The sequence below is a fragment of the Natrix helvetica genome (assembly GCF_964273705.1).
Source record: "Natrix helvetica genome assembly, chromosome: 7".
Lineage (NCBI taxonomy): Eukaryota > Metazoa > Chordata > Lepidosauria > Squamata > Natricidae > Natrix > Natrix helvetica.
Window position 1 is genome coordinate 23,998,684 of NC_138558.1, and position 20,112 is coordinate 24,018,795.

General features: G+C 40.2%; 1 protein-coding gene across 8 annotated transcripts in view; it reads right to left on the reverse strand.

Annotated features, from left to right (window-relative positions):
• Positions 1 to 20,112, reverse strand: part of LEF1 (lymphoid enhancer binding factor 1) — a 113,213-nt gene that overhangs the window by 25,111 nt on the left and 67,990 nt on the right. For 6 of the 8 annotated variants that reach the window (XM_081959096.1, XM_081959094.1, XM_081959099.1 and 3 more), the window contains 4 exons: positions 16,439 to 16,529; positions 13,941 to 14,024; positions 8,167 to 8,289; positions 4,466 to 4,628 (listed from right to left, as the gene is read on the reverse strand). In XM_081959096.1, coding sequence (XP_081815222.1) covers positions 4,466 to 4,628; positions 8,167 to 8,289; positions 13,941 to 14,024; positions 16,439 to 16,529 — 461 coding nt within the window. The remainder of the gene's footprint in view (positions 1 to 4,465; positions 4,629 to 8,166; positions 8,290 to 13,940; positions 14,025 to 16,438; positions 16,530 to 20,112) is intronic. The other 2 variants (XM_081959100.1, XM_081959101.1) reach the window with 1 other exon arrangement.

The window sequence follows — 20,112 nt, forward strand, 5'->3', positions numbered from 1 at the left end:
TTTGTGTTTTGCTTTATTGTGGTAAGCCAGCTTCAGTGCTTATAAAGCAGCAAAGCAGGGATATGTGTAATATTATAACATTTCAATTTTAAAAATTAGCATCACCTAGGCTTTTTAAATCAGTTCTTTACTGTTCTCTAATGGGCAATACTAAACATGTGTACTACTTAATTAATAGTGTAATCAGTTAGTTTGAAATACATTATTTAGAATGGAATGAGCTTTTAAGACAGCAGAGTTTCAATCCTTTATAACGTAACTAAACATTCTGTCCTATTCTTTTCTGAAATAACCCCAGAGAGAGGCTTCAATAAAGCTTTGGCTAGAGTCCCACAATGCTATTTCTCCTTTCACTACAACACAATTTCAGTTGTTTGCCATCTGCTACTATGTACAAACTATGCTTTTAACAGATCAGTGCAAATATGAGGAAAAGGATATTTGCACTATTATGCCAATAGCCAAATCCTGCAGATGCTCAGAGCCAACTGAACTCAGACAGAAATAACTTAAACTTAAGACTTTTCTGGGATTGCAGATATTCAAAAGGTAGGATCAGTACACAGGCCATTGATAAGGCCATAAATTATGAACATGTAGCTTGAATGAGAACTCTTTAATATGCTTCCTTGAAGTTTATGTTTAAAACATCTCACTTTTGATACTTGCTAAAATGATGTTGGCTCCAAAAACCATAACATGGTAGGCATAAAATGGGGACAATGTGGAAAACTAATTTTAATTTTAAAGTCTCCTTCCAATAGAATTCAATTCCGGGCACCCAAATAATTTTCTTGACAATAATGTGGAATTTTTTTTTTCTAAATCTGTTTTACTAGATCCTTTTTAAAAAAAAATCAGTATAACTTATTGGAAAAATTCCCTATAGCACTCCAACCAAATATTAACCAAGACCGATGCTATCTATCTGAGACAAGTCCAGCGACTTGCTGAAAACATGCAGAATCTTAAGGAGGCAGAGCCCAAGTTGAAAAAAGAGTTGGAAAATATTCTTGTGGCATACTACTCACTAACCAATCAGCCCTGTAGGCTACCTCAAATCAAAGTATAACATCTAGATTCATAACCCCAATGCCTATCCAAAAAAAGCCCACTCTCAGTTTATCTTGAGACTTTATAAGTATTAATCTATAAACCAATACTCTATACTATAGAGCAGGGATGTCAAACTCAAGGCCCATGGGCTGGATTTGGCCCACGGGGTACTTAAATTTGGCCCATGGGGCTGCCCTGGAAACAGTGAAAGACTGGCCTGTGGTGCCTCTGCCAGGGAAAACAGAGCTCGGGAGTGCTGTGTCCGGCTCTCCTGAGCTTTGTTTTAGTTGGCGGAGGCCATCACAGCCAAAAATGGAGCTTGGGAGCCCATTTTCGCTGGCAGAGTCACAGGTGCCCCCAACATGAGTGACGTTGAGCTGGCCACAACTACCCTGCTCATGATCATTCTGCCCCCCCCCCCCCCAAGGTCAAACACAACCCTGATACGACCCTCAACGAAATCGAGTTTGAAACCCCTGCTATAGAGGATGCAGGAATTATCCTAGGAGACAAAAGTAATCTTTTGAAATGAAGAAAATTATCAAAATGTAGACAAGAGCTTAAGCTAATTCAGTGTTTGGGGAAATAAGTAAGAATTTCTAATCATATGACATGTTTAGGTAACATAATAATCAAACACATAACACATGCTTTGATGGGACCAAGCAATAAACATTATAGTATTCATAGCATAGAGGCTCCTAATCACTATGACGCCAAGATTAATTTTCTAAGCTAAGGGTTTAGGTGCTTGGCAAGCACAGATCAAGATCTGAAGGAAGTAAAAAGCGTAAGATTCACAACTTTTTTAAAAAAAACATTTCGGCTGCTTTTGGTACGCATATATTTTTATTAAAATGTCTTGTAATAATATTTTAACATGGTTGAGATTGATTAAAACTATTTCCTCTCCCTGCAAAATCTGTGTAAAGCAGAATATCAAGTATGTGGTGTTGATGTTGAGAATTGCCTACTGTATCTATAAATCACTTCCCACAGGAAAAGGCAGTCTAATGTCGTTGTGAAATACAGGTTTTCAGGCCTCTTTTGAAAATAAGCTATTTAATTTGTTATACAACACAAATCTAGCTATCAGTTCCAACAACTTTACACCACAGAGGGACTGAGATGCTGTTTGCTATTGACTTTATTTCATGAAACCATCAAACTCTTGCAAGCAAAGAAATCTGGCAAGAGTTGCATTTCCCAGATGACTCCTGGTGGTAGAAGCGAGAACAAAGAGGATGGGGACTGAGTGAAATTTAATACATATGGCAGCTGAGGGGGAAAATCATCATAGATGACAATGACTTTGTTGCCTTTATTTAAAGTTATCTGATCCCTTCTTCTAAATTATAACAGCATACAGGTAGTCCTCGACTTACAACCATTCATTGTGACCATTCAAAGTTACAACAATCCTGGAAAATAGTAACCTATGACTCTTTTTCACATTTAAGACCTTTGCTGCATCCTCATGGTCATATGAACAAAGTTTGGGCATTTGGCAACTGGCATATATCCAGCGGTGAAATCCTCTAAAGCCTGCTACTGGTTCGGTGAGCGTGCATGCATTGTGTGTGCCTGAGGTGCGTCCGTGCTGCGTTAAAAAAGGAACATTTTGAAGCCTTCCGAATCTGCAAAGATAAGTAGAACAGTGAAGGGGAGAGGGAATCCGCTGCGCCACGTGATTTAGATTAACTAGAAAGCAGGAAATCCAACAATTCTAGCTAATATAAACCGTGCGTCACAGCTGATCGTCGGAAATACCGGTTTGCCTGAACCAGTAACATTTTTTTACTACTGGTTTGGGTGAACCAGTCTAAACTGGTAGCACTTCACCCCTGCATATATCTCATTTTTAATATGGGCCGGTGTATTCACTGAAAAAGATGACAATAATGCTTGTCTTGCCTTGCCTTATCTCATCTATCTTATTATCTTATCTTATTATCCTATCCTAATCTATAGTTATGAGAGTTGCACTGTCCTTGGCTGGCATGCAAATTTGGAGGAGGAAGAGGAGGAGGAGGAGGAGGACGAAGGGTAACAGCCGGGTCCTGGCACATGTGGGAAGTGAGTACATGGTGCATCGAGACACAGACCAGGGAGTGGAGAGCTCCAGCTCAACGGAGCGGCCGCAGCAGGAACGACCAGTTTGGCAGCTGGCAAAGCTGGAACAGAGAGAGCCACAGCTGCAGCAGGTTAGCCTGGAGACTTCAGGTGAAGAATAGGAGCAGATGCCTGCAGTTAGAGAGGATGGGGAGGGGGGGTAGAGTCCACACTTCCACCCACCCACCCCATCCAAGGATGCACAGGGCAGAAAGGCAACAGGCACATTGCTGACTGGCCAGGTTACTCATGAGGAGGCAGCCTCACTCACTGTGAAGGGCCGTCCCAGCGTTACCTATTTAATCCCATGCTAAGAGATGGGCTTTGCTGGTTTCCTTGCTCCGTATTCCTGCTTCCTGTGGGTTTGGATCTTGGACTGGCTCTTGGGACAGTGTATCATGCTTAGTGAACTGCTTCTGACTGGGAACTCTTGTGCTGCCCAAATCCCGCTGGGCTTGGTGACTGAACCGGCTCTTTGTTTTGGCTAACTCAGAACTGCTGGTTGTTTGAATAAAGACTTCTCATTCACTGTGGTCTCTGTGTGTGTGTGAATCAACAGGGCAGAATACTGGGTCAGGTGATTACCATTTATAACCTTCACTCCTGGCTTCCAACAAGCAGAGTCAATGGAGGAAACCAGGTTCACTTAGTGATTGCAGTGATTCCCTTAGCAACAATGGCAAAAAAGTTTGTAAAATGAGGCCCAACTCACTTAACAAGTGTCTGGCTTAGCAATGGAAATTTTGGGCTGAATTGTGGTTGTAAATCAAGGACTAGCTGTAGTCAATTTGTGAATAAGTAAGGGAGAGAAATCCTAGATAAAGTCCAATCAAAGGTAAAGGTTCCCCTTGCACATACGTGCTAGTCGTTCCCGACTCTAAAGGGCGATGCTCATCTCCGTTTCAAAGCTGAAGAGCCAGCGCTGTCCGAAGACATCTCCAGGGTCATGTGGCCAGCATGACTAAACACCGAAGGTGCACGGAACGCTGTTACCTTCCCACCAAAGGTGGTTCTTATTTTTCTACTTGCATTTTTACATGCTTTCAAACTGCTAGGTTGGCAGAAGCTGGGACAAGTAATGGGAGCTCACTCCGTTACACGGCACTAGGGATTCAAACCGCCAACCTTTCTGATCGACAAGCTCAGCGTCTTAGCTACTGAGCAACAATCAGGATAATTGGAACCCAACAACTCTAGAGGAGGCAAACCTAAGACTAATGGAACACAGTGGGTGAGTTAAATACTGTATAGTCTGAACACACAATATGCATATATGCAAAAACAGATTTCTTCATACCCTTCTGCCGAGAATCTGGTTGATGGCTGCACTTTCTTTCAGAGTACATTCTGCTACAACATTCGCTCTCATCTCTTTCATGTATAACATGAAAGCGTTCAGAGGTTTCTTAATGTGAGGTCTTTTGGGCTCTTGTTCTTTCCTCTGTTCATGCTGAGGCTTCCTAAAAGTAACAGGAGGAAAGAGAACATATGGAAGAGTACAATTGATACCATGCTTGTTTTTAAGGGATATTTTATACTGCATTTCAGGTGATCAACAGATATCTCCCCATTTCTTCAGAGCAATATTCCCTAGGTTATTTCAGTGTTCAGGCATAAAGAGAAAGAAAGGAGAAAGCAAAAAATAACCTCTCATTCCTATCTAGATCAGGGGTCTCCAACCTCGGCAACTTTAAGCCTGGCGGAACTCAACTCCCAGAATTCCCCAGCCAGCAAGAATTCTGGGAGTTGAAGACCGCCAGTTAAAGTTGCCGAGGTTGGAGACCCCTGATCTAGAAGGATTTCCCTCTGTCATTTGTTAAGAAGCCTTAGAACTCCTTAACAGTGGCACACACAAATATTTCCAGATGTATTTGAATTTTTCTGGCTATATGTTATGCACACTTATAGTAGTAAATGGCTGTTTAAGAGTAACTTGTGGATTAAACTAATAATTAGCAATGCAAGGATCAATAGTCAGAGGTGTTGGAGAGTAGAATTTCCTGTAATATGAGAATTAGAACAAAACCCAATATTTTAAAGACAGAGGTGGGCTGCTGTTGGTTTGGTCCAATTCAGGTGAACCAGTAGTGCTGACTAGCAGCTGCACCCACCCACCCCAGCATTAACCCACCCTATATAATCATCATGTCTTTGCTGCCATGCGCAATGGCAGAAGGCGGGTGAGCGAAGCAAGCATACACACATGCTCTCTCACATTTTCACAATCTGGGCAAACCAGTTGTTATAGTATGTGATGCCCACCTCTGTTTAAAGGTAGATGAAACTTGTTAGATACTTGTTCTAACTACAGTGATTTCCACCAAGGTCCTCTGTTCCGGCGGAAACAGAAGTTTAATCCTATTGGTTGAAGGGTCTGACAGCTCCCTATAAAAGGGTTCCTGTCAGATTCAACCTTCGCTAGAAAGTTCTCACTTGTTGTACTTAATAAAGAGCTGTTGTTACCGTTAAGCCTGTGTGTGCCTATCTATTACCCAATCTAACACTGGTGACGAAGGTGGAATTGGAAGGCAACTAGCGAACCATAAAAAGAGTGTAGCAATCCAACAAGTACATCCAGCCCGGAGCTTAGCACAGCTTCGAGCAGCCATTTTTGAGCAGCGAACTCAAAACGCCCTCAGAACACAAAATGGCCATGCACGCCCCACCGACTCCGTATGACCCAGTCACCGAGCACTGGGATTCGTACATGCTATGATTTGACTGCTTCCTCGAGGCAAACGACCTCATGGGCCTTTCTGAAGGTCGCAAGAAGAACATGTTCCTTGGATACTGTGGCCGGAAAGTGTTCGAGACGGGGAAAGACCTCTCCGAGCCGACACCGCTACAATCAGTCGCCTGGTACGTGCTCCAGCAGATGCTGAGGACCCACTATGCCCCCAAGCCGTCCAAACACATTCGCTGGCATGAGTTTAACATCAGGAACCAGAAAGAGTCTAGGGTTCACATTAACTTTGCTGGCTCAGTTCATGGCAAGACATTTCTCGTAGTTGTGGACGCCTACTCAAAATGATTAGAGGTAGTCCTGATGACCTCCACTATGGCAGAAGCTGTCATCAAGGTGCTACGGAGACTTTTTCCATGCACAGCCTGCCTGACGTCTTGGTCTCTGACAAGGGGCCCCAATTCACGGCCATGCAATTTGAGACCTTCCTAGCAGCTCAGGGAATCAGGCATGCCTTGGTCGCACCATTCCATCCGGCCTCCAATGGCCAGGCAAAGAGAATGGTGAAATCTGCAAAAAAGGCCCTCTCTAGGATGGGCCTGGGAGATTGGCAAACATGGGTTGACCACTATTTGCTATTTCAGCACATCACACCCAGTGCCACTACAGGGCGAAGCCCCTCCAAGCTTCTCATGGGTCGCCGGCTAAGGTCCCACTTAGACACCCCAATTATTCTGCCTCATCGCCCCCAGACTCCACAAGCAAGATTCGGACATTTAGCATAGGGGATTCAGTATATGGCCACAACTATGCCAGGTGAACTCTATGGATTCCTGCCACAGTGATAGGCATCACTGGCCCTTGCTCTTACCTCCTAGAGCTCGAGGACGGTAGGAACTGGAGAAGGCATATTGACAACTCCGTGGCCGCCTCTCCAACTCCACTCTTAGACAACCAGAGGTAACTCCTGCACGAGTTAGCCAAAGCCCTACCCAAACAGAGCAAACACTCACTCCTTCCATGGCCAGCTCAAGCCCGAGGGTACCGGGAAACTTATCTGGTTATGTTGCAGGCCCACAGCGAGCTCCGAGCGAACCGGCTCTAGAAGCTCCAGCCCCAGCCTGTGAAAGGTTCCAGGAGCTTCCACCAAGCAGCGCTGTGGAGCAAACAGGTCTGTCCGACCTGTCCAAGTAAACCCCTCCTACTGAACTGCGCAGGTCAGGCAGAGTTACCCAAAAGCCCACCTACCTGCGTGACTACGTAACAAGTAGGATTGTTCCATCTAAGAGGGGAGGGGTGTTATATACTTGTTCTAACTACAGTGGTTTCTAACTACAGAAAGAGAATCTACAAGTATCGCCTCCATCCAAAGGAAACATATTTGCAGTTATTCAAATATTTTTATTTCTCCATGTTAATGTGAGACAGATATGTTTTGATAATCCATAACCCATTTCACAATGCACATCTAGGTTGGATCATATTAAAATCAACACCAGAAAGGCTTTCATTTAACTTGATACTAAATGAGTTACCTCAGTGTAAACAGTTTCAATATCCAAGGTCAGGCGTGAGCAATTAATTTTCCTAAGGGGCTACATGAGAAGTTGGGATGTTGTGATGGGGCCAAACCAATAGGGCTGGGAAGGTGCCTAAGCACACATCCATGCACATAGGTAAAGTGAAAAAAAAATCTAGCAGACGCCTTCAAAATAAAAGCAATGCATCCATGCACATAGGTAAATTGAAAAAAAAAATCTAGCAGACGCCTTCAAAATAAAAGCAATGCAATGTATTGTGTACAGGGAGTACATGTATTTAAATTTGATTTCTATTTTTTGATTGATCTCACATGGGACAGGCAGGGATAGCCGAAGAGCCATATATGGCCAGGGCAGAGGTGGCATTTTGCCGGATCGCACCAATTTGGGCAAACTGGTAGTGGTGGCAGCGCTAGGCTCCGCCCACCCACCTTGACATTATCACACACTTTCTGCGCATGTGCAGATGGTTCTGTGCATGCCCAAATGTGCTGTGTGTGAGCACTGCAAACAAGCGGGTGCATGCACTCCCACTACCGAACGGGTAACGAAAATAGGAGCAGTTCATGCCTGGACCAGGGGCTGTAAAATGCCCAGGCCTGTTAAAGATACAGAAGATACAAGGCTGTATTCGTAACTTAGGGACATATCCAACATTTTCTTTTAAGGATAAGCAGGGGGAAAAGCCATTCACCACAACTATTGCCATGTCCACTTGATTCCCAGGGAATGCAGATTAAGGATATTTAAAAGACTTGGAAAAGTCCAACTCACACGTGCATTAAGTCACTGTCTGTGTGTGGATGTTCTTGTTTGACTTGAGGTGTTACAATTGCAGGATGAGGGATTCCAGTTGTGTGGGGTCCTGGAGGACCTGGGATCATATGATGTGAAAACCTACAAAGGATGAAAAAGGGCAAGTCTTTTTCATAATGGCAATTTTAGCATAGCATTGAACAATTATATGAATCATAAGGAAAGCCTAGGAAGAAATATTTTCATATTGGGCTAGCAGCAAAAATATTAGGAGGCCTATATTTGACAGCTAAGATATGGACAGAATAAACAGGATTATTTTTGTCCTTTAATCCTGAAGAAATGCTGCAGTAGATATCTTGTATTATAGGCAAAAGAAATTCAATGCCTCCAACAATTCTAAAAACACATACAGTAGGAAACATAATGCTAATTTCATCCTAGCCCCATAAAAATATTTTCTCACATAAATATGACATTAAAGTTACCCACCACCAGCTAAAAAAAAAGAGGAATGGTCATGCAGGAAGAAAATAAGGTTGAAAAAAATTGCATTTCCTTGAGAAGCTATAAGTTTCTAATTGCATAATCTAAATCCCAGAATCAACCTGTCCAATCATATTTATCTTGTCTCTATGATATGTGACTCATTCTTAAGGCACATGATACATTCACCACTCATCCTCCTGATACTGTTGTCCTTCAATATCGAATATTGTCCCTTTCCCTGTTTCTGTAAGTGATCTTTTAAGAGACTGCACACGTGCACTTCAGCCTTTTGGTATGTTATCTATTATTAGTGTATACAGGGTATATGTTATGAATGTATGCAGGGATATAGCCTATTGGTGTTAAAGATTGAGAATACATACACTTCTCAATGCCATGAAGAGGTGGGAAGCTTCGAAGAGGAAGAAAAATGATCTCATTATTACTGGGACAGCAAAGCCTCATTTTCCAAAATAACTTGTTATGTTAGGTAAAGGTAAAGGTTCCCCTTGAACATATGTGCTAGTCGTTCCTGACTCTAGGGGGCTCATCTCCATTCCAAAGCCAAAAGACAGTGCGGTCTGAAGACGTCTCTGTGGTCATATGGACAGCATGACTAAATGCCAAAGGTGCACGGAACACTGTTACCTTCTCACCAAAGGAGGTTCCTATTTTTATACTTGCATTTTTTATGTGCTTTCGAACTGCTAAGATGGCAGAAGCTGGGACAAGTAATGGGAGCTCACCCCATTATGCAGCACTAGGGATTCAAACTGCCAAACTTTCAATCAACAAGTTCAGCATCTTAGCCACTGAGCCACTGTGTCCCTTGCTGTTAGGTACCTATAATTATAGTACTTTGAGTAGTCATATATGAATGCTCACACAAGAATTATACACTTGTGTTTACAGATTTGTTTGGTGAGAATGCTACCCCTGTGTACACAAACATTGCCATGGTTCCTACCAAGGGTTATTGTTGTGGAGAAAATAGGAGGATGAAGGAGTATTCGATGTGCTCACCACCTTCTTTATAAAAACAATAAAGATGGGATATAAATAAATGAGAAGTCACCATAATAGAGCCAGTACTGACAGTTCCTGAGACCAAATAACAGGACAAGCTCAATGTTTCCTCTAAGCTGTGCGACTGCGCAGCCGCGCGGCCGAGCATGTAACAAGAAAACACCATGCAGCAGTTTCCAATTGCCGCACAGTGTTTTTTAATGTCTTAAAATATGACGTAAAATATTTCCCCTCCCTCCCTCCCCTCTCTGCATCAAACTCTCTCCTCCAGCGGATGAAGTCAAGGAAGACTCTGCCCGGAGACCAATGACACTGCAGAAGGGAGAATTCCCATTGGTCCTCTGGGGCTTTGTCTGTTCCTGGAAAAATGCGATTCGCTGTTTGTAGCCTTCATTTCTCTGCACATCCCGCGTTTCTCAGACATTGCGTCGTCTGAAGGCCCGTTCTGGGCTCAGCAGCCTTTCTGTGATCCCTTCGCTTTGCAGAGAGAGGGAAGCAGCATGGAGTTGGACTGTCTGAGGCAAAGGGGTCCACGGAATCTTGAGACAAGATTTTTGAGCAGTACCAATCCATTCCACTCTTTCCTTTCCCTTTCTGTCTTTCTTCTATCTTCCTTTCCTTTTCCTTTCCTTTTTCCTTTCCTTTTTCTTTTCCTTTCCTTTTCTTATTTCCTTTTCCCTTCTTTTTTCCCCTTCCCTTCTCTTTCCCTCCCTTCTTCATCCTTTCCTTTCTTCTTTCCCATTTCCTCTCCTTTTTCCTTTCCTTCTTTTCCATTTCCTTTCCTTTCCCTCCTTCTCCCTTCCCTTCCTTCCTTCCTGGGGGTCTGAGGGAGAGGGAGGGGACCCTTTTCCTTCTTGCCCTCCTCCCCATCTGCTCTGATGGCAATTATGGCTAAAAAAAAAATTCAGGTGCTCAGGCATGAAAATGTGCCGCTCAAACACTATACTTTTCCGCACACACTGAAAAAAAATAAATAGAGGAAACATTGGATAAGCTATGAGAATGCATAGATGGCATTCAAAGAACTGCATTTACAGTTAATTCTGTATAAACAAGGATCTTTTTACAAGATACCTATCCACATGAGTGCAGATATATTAATGCTTAGAGAAGGAAAGGGTCCAAGATGTAGTAGAGCTTTTATGAAACACTTCAGAGTATAAATTGGAAAATGTTTCAATAGAAAGAATGGATAATAGAATTTAAGACATCCACACTGAAGAGAAGTTGCAGCGGGAACTGAGCTGACAAGAGAAGGTTTACTCCTCTCTTACTTCTTAGCCTTGGTGGAATTGAGCAGGGCAAGCTTTTTAAAACCTTTAAACACTTTATGGACATTCTATCCAATGCAAGTATTAAGTAAGTATCAAACCATAAATAATCCAACTGATCTCTCAAAGAGCTGAAGGCACCACCAAACATTACTGCCATCATGGTAGGAGGCTTGGAGGGAGATGAGGAGCTGCAGAGTCTGCCATCCATAAAGCTTGCTCCCAGACAAGAACAAATAGTGTGATGAGCCTGTTTAATAAATGCCTGGTGGTGTTTTACATAGGTCTACTGTGTAACTCTCACAAGCAAATAAGTCCACGTGAAGGGGAAATGTTAATTCCTACAATGTGGGTAGTTGTGAAACAGAGCCCTTAAGATCATAAAGTTAGCTAACTGCCTGTCACAAGAGAGTATATGAAGCCTTGATTAACAGTTTTAAGGAGTTTTGTAGAAAAGTTCACATACTTTTAAATAAGATTGGGAGGAAGAAATAAATAAACATATTGAACAAGCATATCCTGTTCAAATATGAAATTGGGGATGCTACAATGTTTGAAAACAAACTGGAAGAGTTTAGAGGGAGATGTTCTTAGTTACCCTGTATGGTGTGTGGGTCTCATCAAACAATTGTGTAAGCTTTAAAAGATCCCAAACTTCACTCTGCAGAGGTTCATAATCCATGTATATACAATAAATTAGAGTGTTATTGTTTCCGACACACATGTATGGAAATGTTGAACTGAGAGCTGCCACTCAATTAATTCTTACATTCACTCCTGTGCAGATTAGCATGGTTGCACCCAATCAAAGTAATTAGAAGAACATATAATACCAGGAATTTGGAACTGCAATGCTATACATAATGAAATGCAGGTTTTCTCTCTTCTCAGACATTTAAAGCACTACACACTGGTGTGTTCCTCTTAAAGCAAAATAGCTACTGCATACCACAAGGACTACTTGGGGAAGTTTTACACATTACACTGAAAAGGATTTCCAGCGTAGATCCTACCTATCTTTTCACTTCTTTATTTCAAAAAAGTATACCAGTAAATATTAAATAGCTTTTCACGATTTTAGCAGAATTTTCTGTACTTCATAATAGTGAACCCATTCAATCTATTAGCAGTTTAACAGCATACCCTTCTGCTAATGTTATAAAAAAAAAGGGGGGGGACATATGTAAATTGACTAGATAAAATCAATAACGCCCCAATGTTTTAAAGATAATGGTGGTGGTGGCGGCAGTGATGGGCAACCAATTATTCTTTTTATTTGGCCAAGATTAGTTTCTCCTATCGAATATTGGTCCAGATGTGTCAGGCTTCAACTTTAATATTGACAAAGACTGCCTCCTGTGCATGTCGATACACTACTAGTTGCCAGAATGTGGAAAAGAGTATGTTGGTTTGCAAAATAGTCTCTGTTCAGCGATCCTAAGCTGCACAGAATAAGATTATTAAACTTGGGGTAAAACTAGAAAAGATTCTGTAAAGAATGAAGCATTGTTAAATAAAGGAGGACTGAATAAAAAAGGAATCGACAGTATGAAAGAAAGTACTTGATGAGATTGATGAGATTTTTAGAAAAAATGATGAGTAATTTAAAGAACAATAGGAAGAAGATGATAGAAAGGTATGGAGGAATACAGTGAATAATGCTGGTGCAAACTAGTTTGAGCTTTTTTTCTTATATTATGCCTTTACTTTGTTTACCTTACTAGTTCTTACTTTTCTTTTTCTGCACTGCATAACATCGTCTAACCAGTGGTTCTCAACCTGAGGTGTGTGTGATGTGATCACAGGGATTCCTCAAAGACTTGAAGGAATGTTATAGTTTAAAGCTTGAGTTAAATCTTTGGTCTCCGTGGCTATGATTAGTGGCCACAAAAGGTATTTAAAGGGGTCCATGGTGAAGAAAAGGTTGAGAATCACTCTAGCCCAAAAAAGGAAAATCAAGATGGGTATATTAGTACCAACTAGTATTGAAAACCAATATATCAGGAGAATACAACATCGGGAAACCCCTTTAACAGATTATTTAGTTAATAATCTGGTTAAAGCCAAATTACACTGAACTGTATTAACTGTTACACATGAAAATAGTGTTCTTGTATTAGTCTGATATTTATTTAGTCTTATCTAGTCTTTCTATACTTCATATGTAAAAACTAGTTGACAACCTGACATGTAACCTTCATTCACATAAAAATTTGACAGAAAAAAGTATAAGATGATAAATAGCATATTAGAAAAAGTTTTATTGAGCTTGGCACAACTGTAAATGGGAGGGAATTAAAAATGTGATTACATTGAAAACAGTGCATGTATCCCACACACCCAGCCAACAAATGTGTTAAATTGTTTTTATTTGTATGTTGCATTTTATCGATATAAGATACATAGAAAATTACAGCGACCTTTGGGTACACCAAGCACAGTGTATAGATCCCACATTTTCATACCACAGAAAGATAAGAATGATACAAAATGATGCCGCCACCAACACCTAGTTAGTGCTGCCTGCTTGCACTAAAGTTTTTTATTCGTAGAGCAATATATCAGTGTCTACACAGCTTCTTTTGCCTTAATTGTGAAATAGTTTGGAGCCTGGAAAAGTGTTTCCTATCTTGCATTCTACATTTAAATAGAACACTTCAGAGAATGGAGAGATTAAAGAAAACTGCAAAAAGCAACAGTTTTATTTTCAGTCTCATTATGTACAATGATTTCATTGCACTTGCGCTGACAAAACTAATACTCTCTTTGGCTTCAGTAAGATTGTTGTATCACAGATTTGATGTTGTTTAATCAGCCAATAATAATAGCAAGCTGTATATACACTGTATTATATATATACACATATGTACACAGAGACTAAAATGCAATTTAGCTAATGGGGCAGAGAGAGCAAGCAAAGGTAGTCACCAGGGCAAAGCAATATAGCCAATTCCCCTCCATGTCCAGCATTTACTGCTCAGCTGGTCATTCACCACCTACACCTACCTTGACATGGAAGTGTCGACTGAAAGTGAGGATGGGTAGGGATGCCTGAATCCACCTGAGATGGGATATACAGGCTGCCCTTGCCTGAGGTCACAGAAGAAAGCAACCCATCAATTATAAAGCAACAGAAGTGAATCTGCCTTTTTCGAAACACCAATAAATAGATAACCAAATAATAACCCGAGTAGCTTATTCTTCACTTCATAAGAACAAATTAACTAGGATTTATTCTTGCTATATTATGATGATTAAAATAGCAACAAACTGGGAATCCCAGTTTTCACAAAACATGAAAATACCTTCCTGTATTGTTTAGCCATTCCCATGGCAGAAGGAGCAAAACTAGGGCAATAGCTTTGCCTATTTCTTGTAAACGGGCATTCTAAAAAAAGAAAATGTCCTATGATATTTGGACTCTAACAAAAGCATTAACTGTATGTTATATTTTAAGCAGCTGTGTTTTCCCCCCACATTGTGAAGCATTGGAGAGTGTTGTTTGCATACAACAAATTGCCTGAAGCCTCTTCTTGAAATCAGATCTAATGGGTGTACACAGCCCAAGTTCATACAGTTTGAATGCAAAACAAAAACCTTGAAAGGGAGTTTAAAATACAAAGAAACTTCTAATATAAACTTCTATTCTTCTGAATAGATACATGAATAGCTCAATCTGAATGTTTCAAACATTTTGAATCTTTTATGTTTAGTTTACATTGTCTTTTTTCCATCGTGAATTCACGCAACTACTGAATAAAAGTTAACACACTTGTGCATCAACTTCAGAGAGAATAATTGAATTTTCCTTGAAAGAGTACAGTCAATTCTATTCAAGCTGAGTTATTGATTGACAGATTTAAGAAACTGGCATTTTAAAGCTGCTGGCCCTTTCTTATTCTCACTATGGCACTCTTCACACTTAAATCAACTTCTATGCATACACAGTAGGTTAGACCCATTGCACATGTACACAATTATGCACACACAATTCAAATATCAATCATACAGTACAGCAATAAGCAGAAACATAAGAGAATTATGTGCTGTACACTATTCATATTATCAGTATTTTAAATTCAGATTCATATTTGAAAAAATGTATGTACAAAGACGCAAATAATTGTTAAAATTTAAAAGTTGGGACCGAATCTATTCCCATATTCCAAAAAATCCGTTCTTAGTGTAAAGTCCCTTTGGGGAGAGGGGGCGGTATAAAAATCGAAATAAAAGGTAAAGGTAAAAGGTAAAAGCAGCCACAATAATACAAAAAAGCTTGGCCATCAAACTCTTGGCTCTCATAATTTTCTTCCAATCAAAAAACTTTATTCAAATATTTTTGGTATTTTTTGACAGTAAATAATACATCATGTAGCAAATGGACTTTTTCTATCTAATGTACCAGCCTTGCCACAATGATGAATCATTCCCAAAAAGAATTCTCAAAAAAGGCATAGAGATAGCTCATTAGCATCCTTAATATTATTATGTAAAAATTACAAAAATTTGGATCACCCCGCCCCATTTGTTTATGTCAGATGCACGTTTGCTAAGCAATACTGCACCTGATTGACTACTTGGAAGAAATTTCATGAAAGGTTAATTCAAGTCACTCAATTGCTATTTTTTCAGCTTTGACTAAACAAAGAACACATTTAATATATTGAATTAAATTGGGCATTCCTCCTTCATAAAGGAGAGTTTGCCTTGAAGAATTTTACAAATTTGAAACATTTGTTACATTGAAGATAAATCAGTGCAAAATGAACATATGAATCATGGTCATTTAGTGGTAATGTGGCACTCTGCATGTATTCAGTGGTACTTATGTATTTTATAAATAAATTACCTTACCTAACACATATTACTGGGCTCCCAACTATTCAAGTCATAAAGTTTGTGAATTGTGCAGTGGATTTCATTTAGGAATATCATACTGTTCCAATTAACTCTCAATCGGTTGCTCTCCAAAGCCAACTACATTTCCATTCATTTTATAAATAATTAGGTTTTGTTATTTAATAATGGAAACCTTACAATTGTTTTAAAACGAGTCAAACGAGTCAAGTCAATAAACTTGCATGCAAAAAGGTAAGGGTTCCCCTCGCACATACAGTATGTGCTAGTCGTTCCCGACTCTAGGGAGTGGTGCTCATCTCTGTTTCAAAGCCGAAAAGCCCGCACGCCTCCGTGGTCATGTGGTCAGCATGACTAAATGCACGGAATGCTGTTACCTTCCCCCCAAAGGTGGTCCCTATTTTTCTACTTGCATTTTTACATGGTTTCAAACTGCTAGGTTGGCAGAAGCTGGCTCAAGTAACGGGAGCTCACTCCATTATGCAGTGCTAGGGATTAGAACCGCCAAACTGCTGACTTTTCTGATCGACAAGCTCAGTGTCTTAGCCACTGAGCCACTGCGTCCCTATTGGATATACATAACACACTGAATGTACGTAATGCATAATGCATGATTGCGGCTCAGAAGTAGCAGAAGAAGCTCTTACCAGCCAAGTGGTGGGGTTATCTGCCCAACACTGCCAGGAGATAAGGGATAAAAGGTGGAAATATCAGGACCTGGAGGATGCCGATTCATGCCTGTTAAAAAGTACAGAATGTAAATGATCATTTTAGCCTAAAGAATATAAAAATAACCTGTAAGCCACCCAAAGTCCCTTTGTAGGAGAGATAGGTGGCATAAAAAAAAAATAATCCATGATAAATCAAGAAATAGAGCCATTTAATCTAAAAACCTATGAAAATAAAGATTTTGCAGTATAAGTAGATCTTTCCCCCCCAATAGTGCATGACATAGACTAATTTTGTCTACTCTATATTTTTATCTTCCAGATTGTTATTCCCCAACTAGTGTCATAGCCAAAATTTAAACTAGAGAATTTCATCCAACCTAGAGGATAAATAATAGGATTGCAAATCTTTTTTTCTTATCTTTTTTTGGAGACAGACCCTTTAGAACAGATAAATCAATGGTACTCTATTAACGTTGTACTGATCTCGAGTAGCTTATATTGATCTCAGGTAACTTACTTAGGCTGGATCCAACTCTATGTCTTCAGGAACATTGACGGTATTGACCACCAAAATGGCATATTTTATGAGAACAGATTAAAAGCCAGCACTTCATCCAGTGAAACAATCAGTTTCCTAGATACTATCATTTGGGATTAAATTAAACGAATGAAACTAGATAGTATATCAGCCATTTCTATAATTGTGTGACAAGTTTGGTTAGCTTTCCTAAATGAGGATTGCAGTTCCTCAACCCGATATGATTTAATAGTCAAAAAGCTAACTGGCACCTTAGCATCTATCAATTTTTTGTGACATAAGTTTTCCTAAACCAAATACATAGTCACCTCAGTAGGTAAATGTGTATGCATATACCCTAGGTACAAAGAGAAGGAGGTGTCCAAAGCAAAGCCAAAAGGTCAAGCACTGCACAAGATAGTAGATGCACCACAATATTATGCAGAACACAAATCAGAATGAGTGTGACTCGTCTGTGACTAGAGGGCTCACTAGTAGGTTACAAATAGGCATAGCACATGAACACTACAAAACCGTGTAAGAGAGCAATAGCTTCGTCAGGAATACCAAATTGAGCAGCTTCCAATTTCATTTACTTTCCTGAATTAGGAAAAGCTTAGTTTTGTTTGTTGTAGAAGAGCATAATGGACAGCTGAATGGATTCTCAGTATTATGGCTGACGTTGTTTATTGAGGTAGGATGGATCAGAAGTGGCATCACAATTTGACTTACTTTAGGTAGCCCATTAGGGTTATATCCTGTTTCAGACTTGGCTACAGATTCTAAGGAAGGACAAGTATTCATTTAAGGTTGGGAGGATCAATAACCATCTTCCAGGATGCACAAAATAGTGTCACCAAAGAGCTATCAATGGCAGCAAGCAATATGCTATTATCCCGTATGGATGATCCTATAGAAGATATACCTTGGGCACTCAGTGAGACCCTGACAACCTATTTTTTACCTTTACTTTCTCAAATTTGAGTTTTAAGAATTTCTGATGCAATTCCCGGAGAAAAATGTTTATGACCAAAAATGGAGAAAAGACAGTTATATTGTAGGATCTGGTTGCAGACCACAGCAGGCTTTTCAGTGTGCTATGGTAGAGACATGTGACACTTTAAGATGATGTTACTACATCATGCTTTTTTCTGCTGTGTTGCTTGAAAAGTAGAGTTCCATTCAGGGCATATTTACTGAGGGAGTGCAGGTGAAGATGCCATCAATCTATCTTGAAAAGAGGAACGGCACTTGGAAGTAGGAACTAAAATGCTTATTAAACCATTAAATATGGCAGTCATTTTATTAGTTCGTTCAATTAGTTCTTTCAAGGGGAAACTTTTGCAGCATTTTTACTGTACTCAGCTTTAAAATCTAACGTTAACGAACTGGTTGAGAGGCAAGTGCACGATGTTATGCAGTAACTTTTTAACAGATCCTTCCATTTTCTGTTGAAAAATACATAAGCAAAATATAAATGGATTCCATTGACTGGAAATGTTGCCCGATGCAATCTCGCAGAAAAGTAGGTCTTTATGTAAGACTCCAGGTTTTTTTTTAAAAAATATGCCTTTTCTTTATAAGTTTGTGTAAAATTGGATTGCATTGAGAATCAGTTGCGCTCTGCATGGCATTGTGATTACACCTCCCACCCCCTCTTTCATTGCTTGACCATTGGGCCTCTCCCCCTACTCTTCTCCCTATAGATATCAATTTCCTTCTCTCTGTACTAGGATATATATACCTACCCATTAGGTGACTGCTTCATGTATCTGATGGAGTAGGGTCTGGCCCAGAAAAGCTTATGCTACAAGACTCGTAGTTTTTACATTTCTTGATTGATTTTCTCTCTGATTTAAAAAGAAAAAAAAGGAAGAAGTTATAGGATGCACAAGTGATAAAGTAGTAGAGTTTGTGTGACTTTAATAGATTTAAGCCTTGAAAAATCATTTTGAACAGCTAAATATATAAGAAGAGACGGGGGGTGGTGGTGAATGAAAGCAGCAGTTTCAAGAAGACTTATTAGATTTTGTAAATTGCTGCTTATACATTTTATATAGTTCCCTTGAGACGTACAGCTTTTATGAACTTGCTACCACTGAGGATCAGTGGTTAATTAAAAATCATTTTCAGGCCTGCAATGGTCATACTTGATATGATTCATTTACCTTCTGAATCTCACTTCAGCTCTGGCTAAGCTTCTCATCATGTTGACTCTTGGGTGCCAAGGTCACTCTTGTAATAGTTAATATTTTTGGAACAGAGTAAGGAAGGCTCACTGGAAATGATCCATCAATTCACACTCTCAAAAATGTAAAAAAAAAAAAACACTCTACAAATTCTAAAAATCACCTTAAGGATTAAAAGTAATCCAAATCCCAGATGAGCCCTATGGTCTTCATGCTCCATCTAAATCTCATATCCCAAGGAGATATGATGTTCAGAAAGACCAAAAAGGTATTGATGGATTTAGTGCATTAAGGAAGAAGCAAAATAAATAAGTGTCTTATTTTATATCTAAGTCCTCCATTATAGGGACAAGTGATAAGAGGGAAAAGTGATCAGTTGGTTTAAAACAGGGGTGCAAACTCAAGGCCCGCGGACTGGATGCAGCCCACGGGGTGCTTAGATCTGGCCCATGGGACCTCCCTGGAAGCAGCAAAGGACCAGCTCACAATGCCTCTGCCAGCAAAAACGGAGTTTGGGAGGGCCATGCGCGGCCATTACAAGCTGTTTTTGCTGGCAAAGGGTTGCAGGAGGCCATTGCAGCCGGAAACAGAACTTGGAAGTCCATTTTTGTTGGCAGAGTGCTTGGGCCACCACAGGTGCCCCCAGCACTAGTTACATCGAGCTGGCCGTTCCCACCCTGTCCACGAAAACCCTGTCCCCCTGAGATCAAACAGAACCCTAATGCAGCCCTCAATAAAATTGAGTTTGACACCCCTGGTTTAGAAAGACCAGCTACAGTATAAAATTCAATTCAGAAATTGCAATTAATGAGAACTCCAGTCTTCTTGCAGCTGCCTTATACTAGCTAAGCTCATACTCACACCTACGCAAAGTAGCAAGGAGCAATACATTCATCATATTAACGGTGAATCTTATTTTGCTACATTTATAAATCTCCTTCACC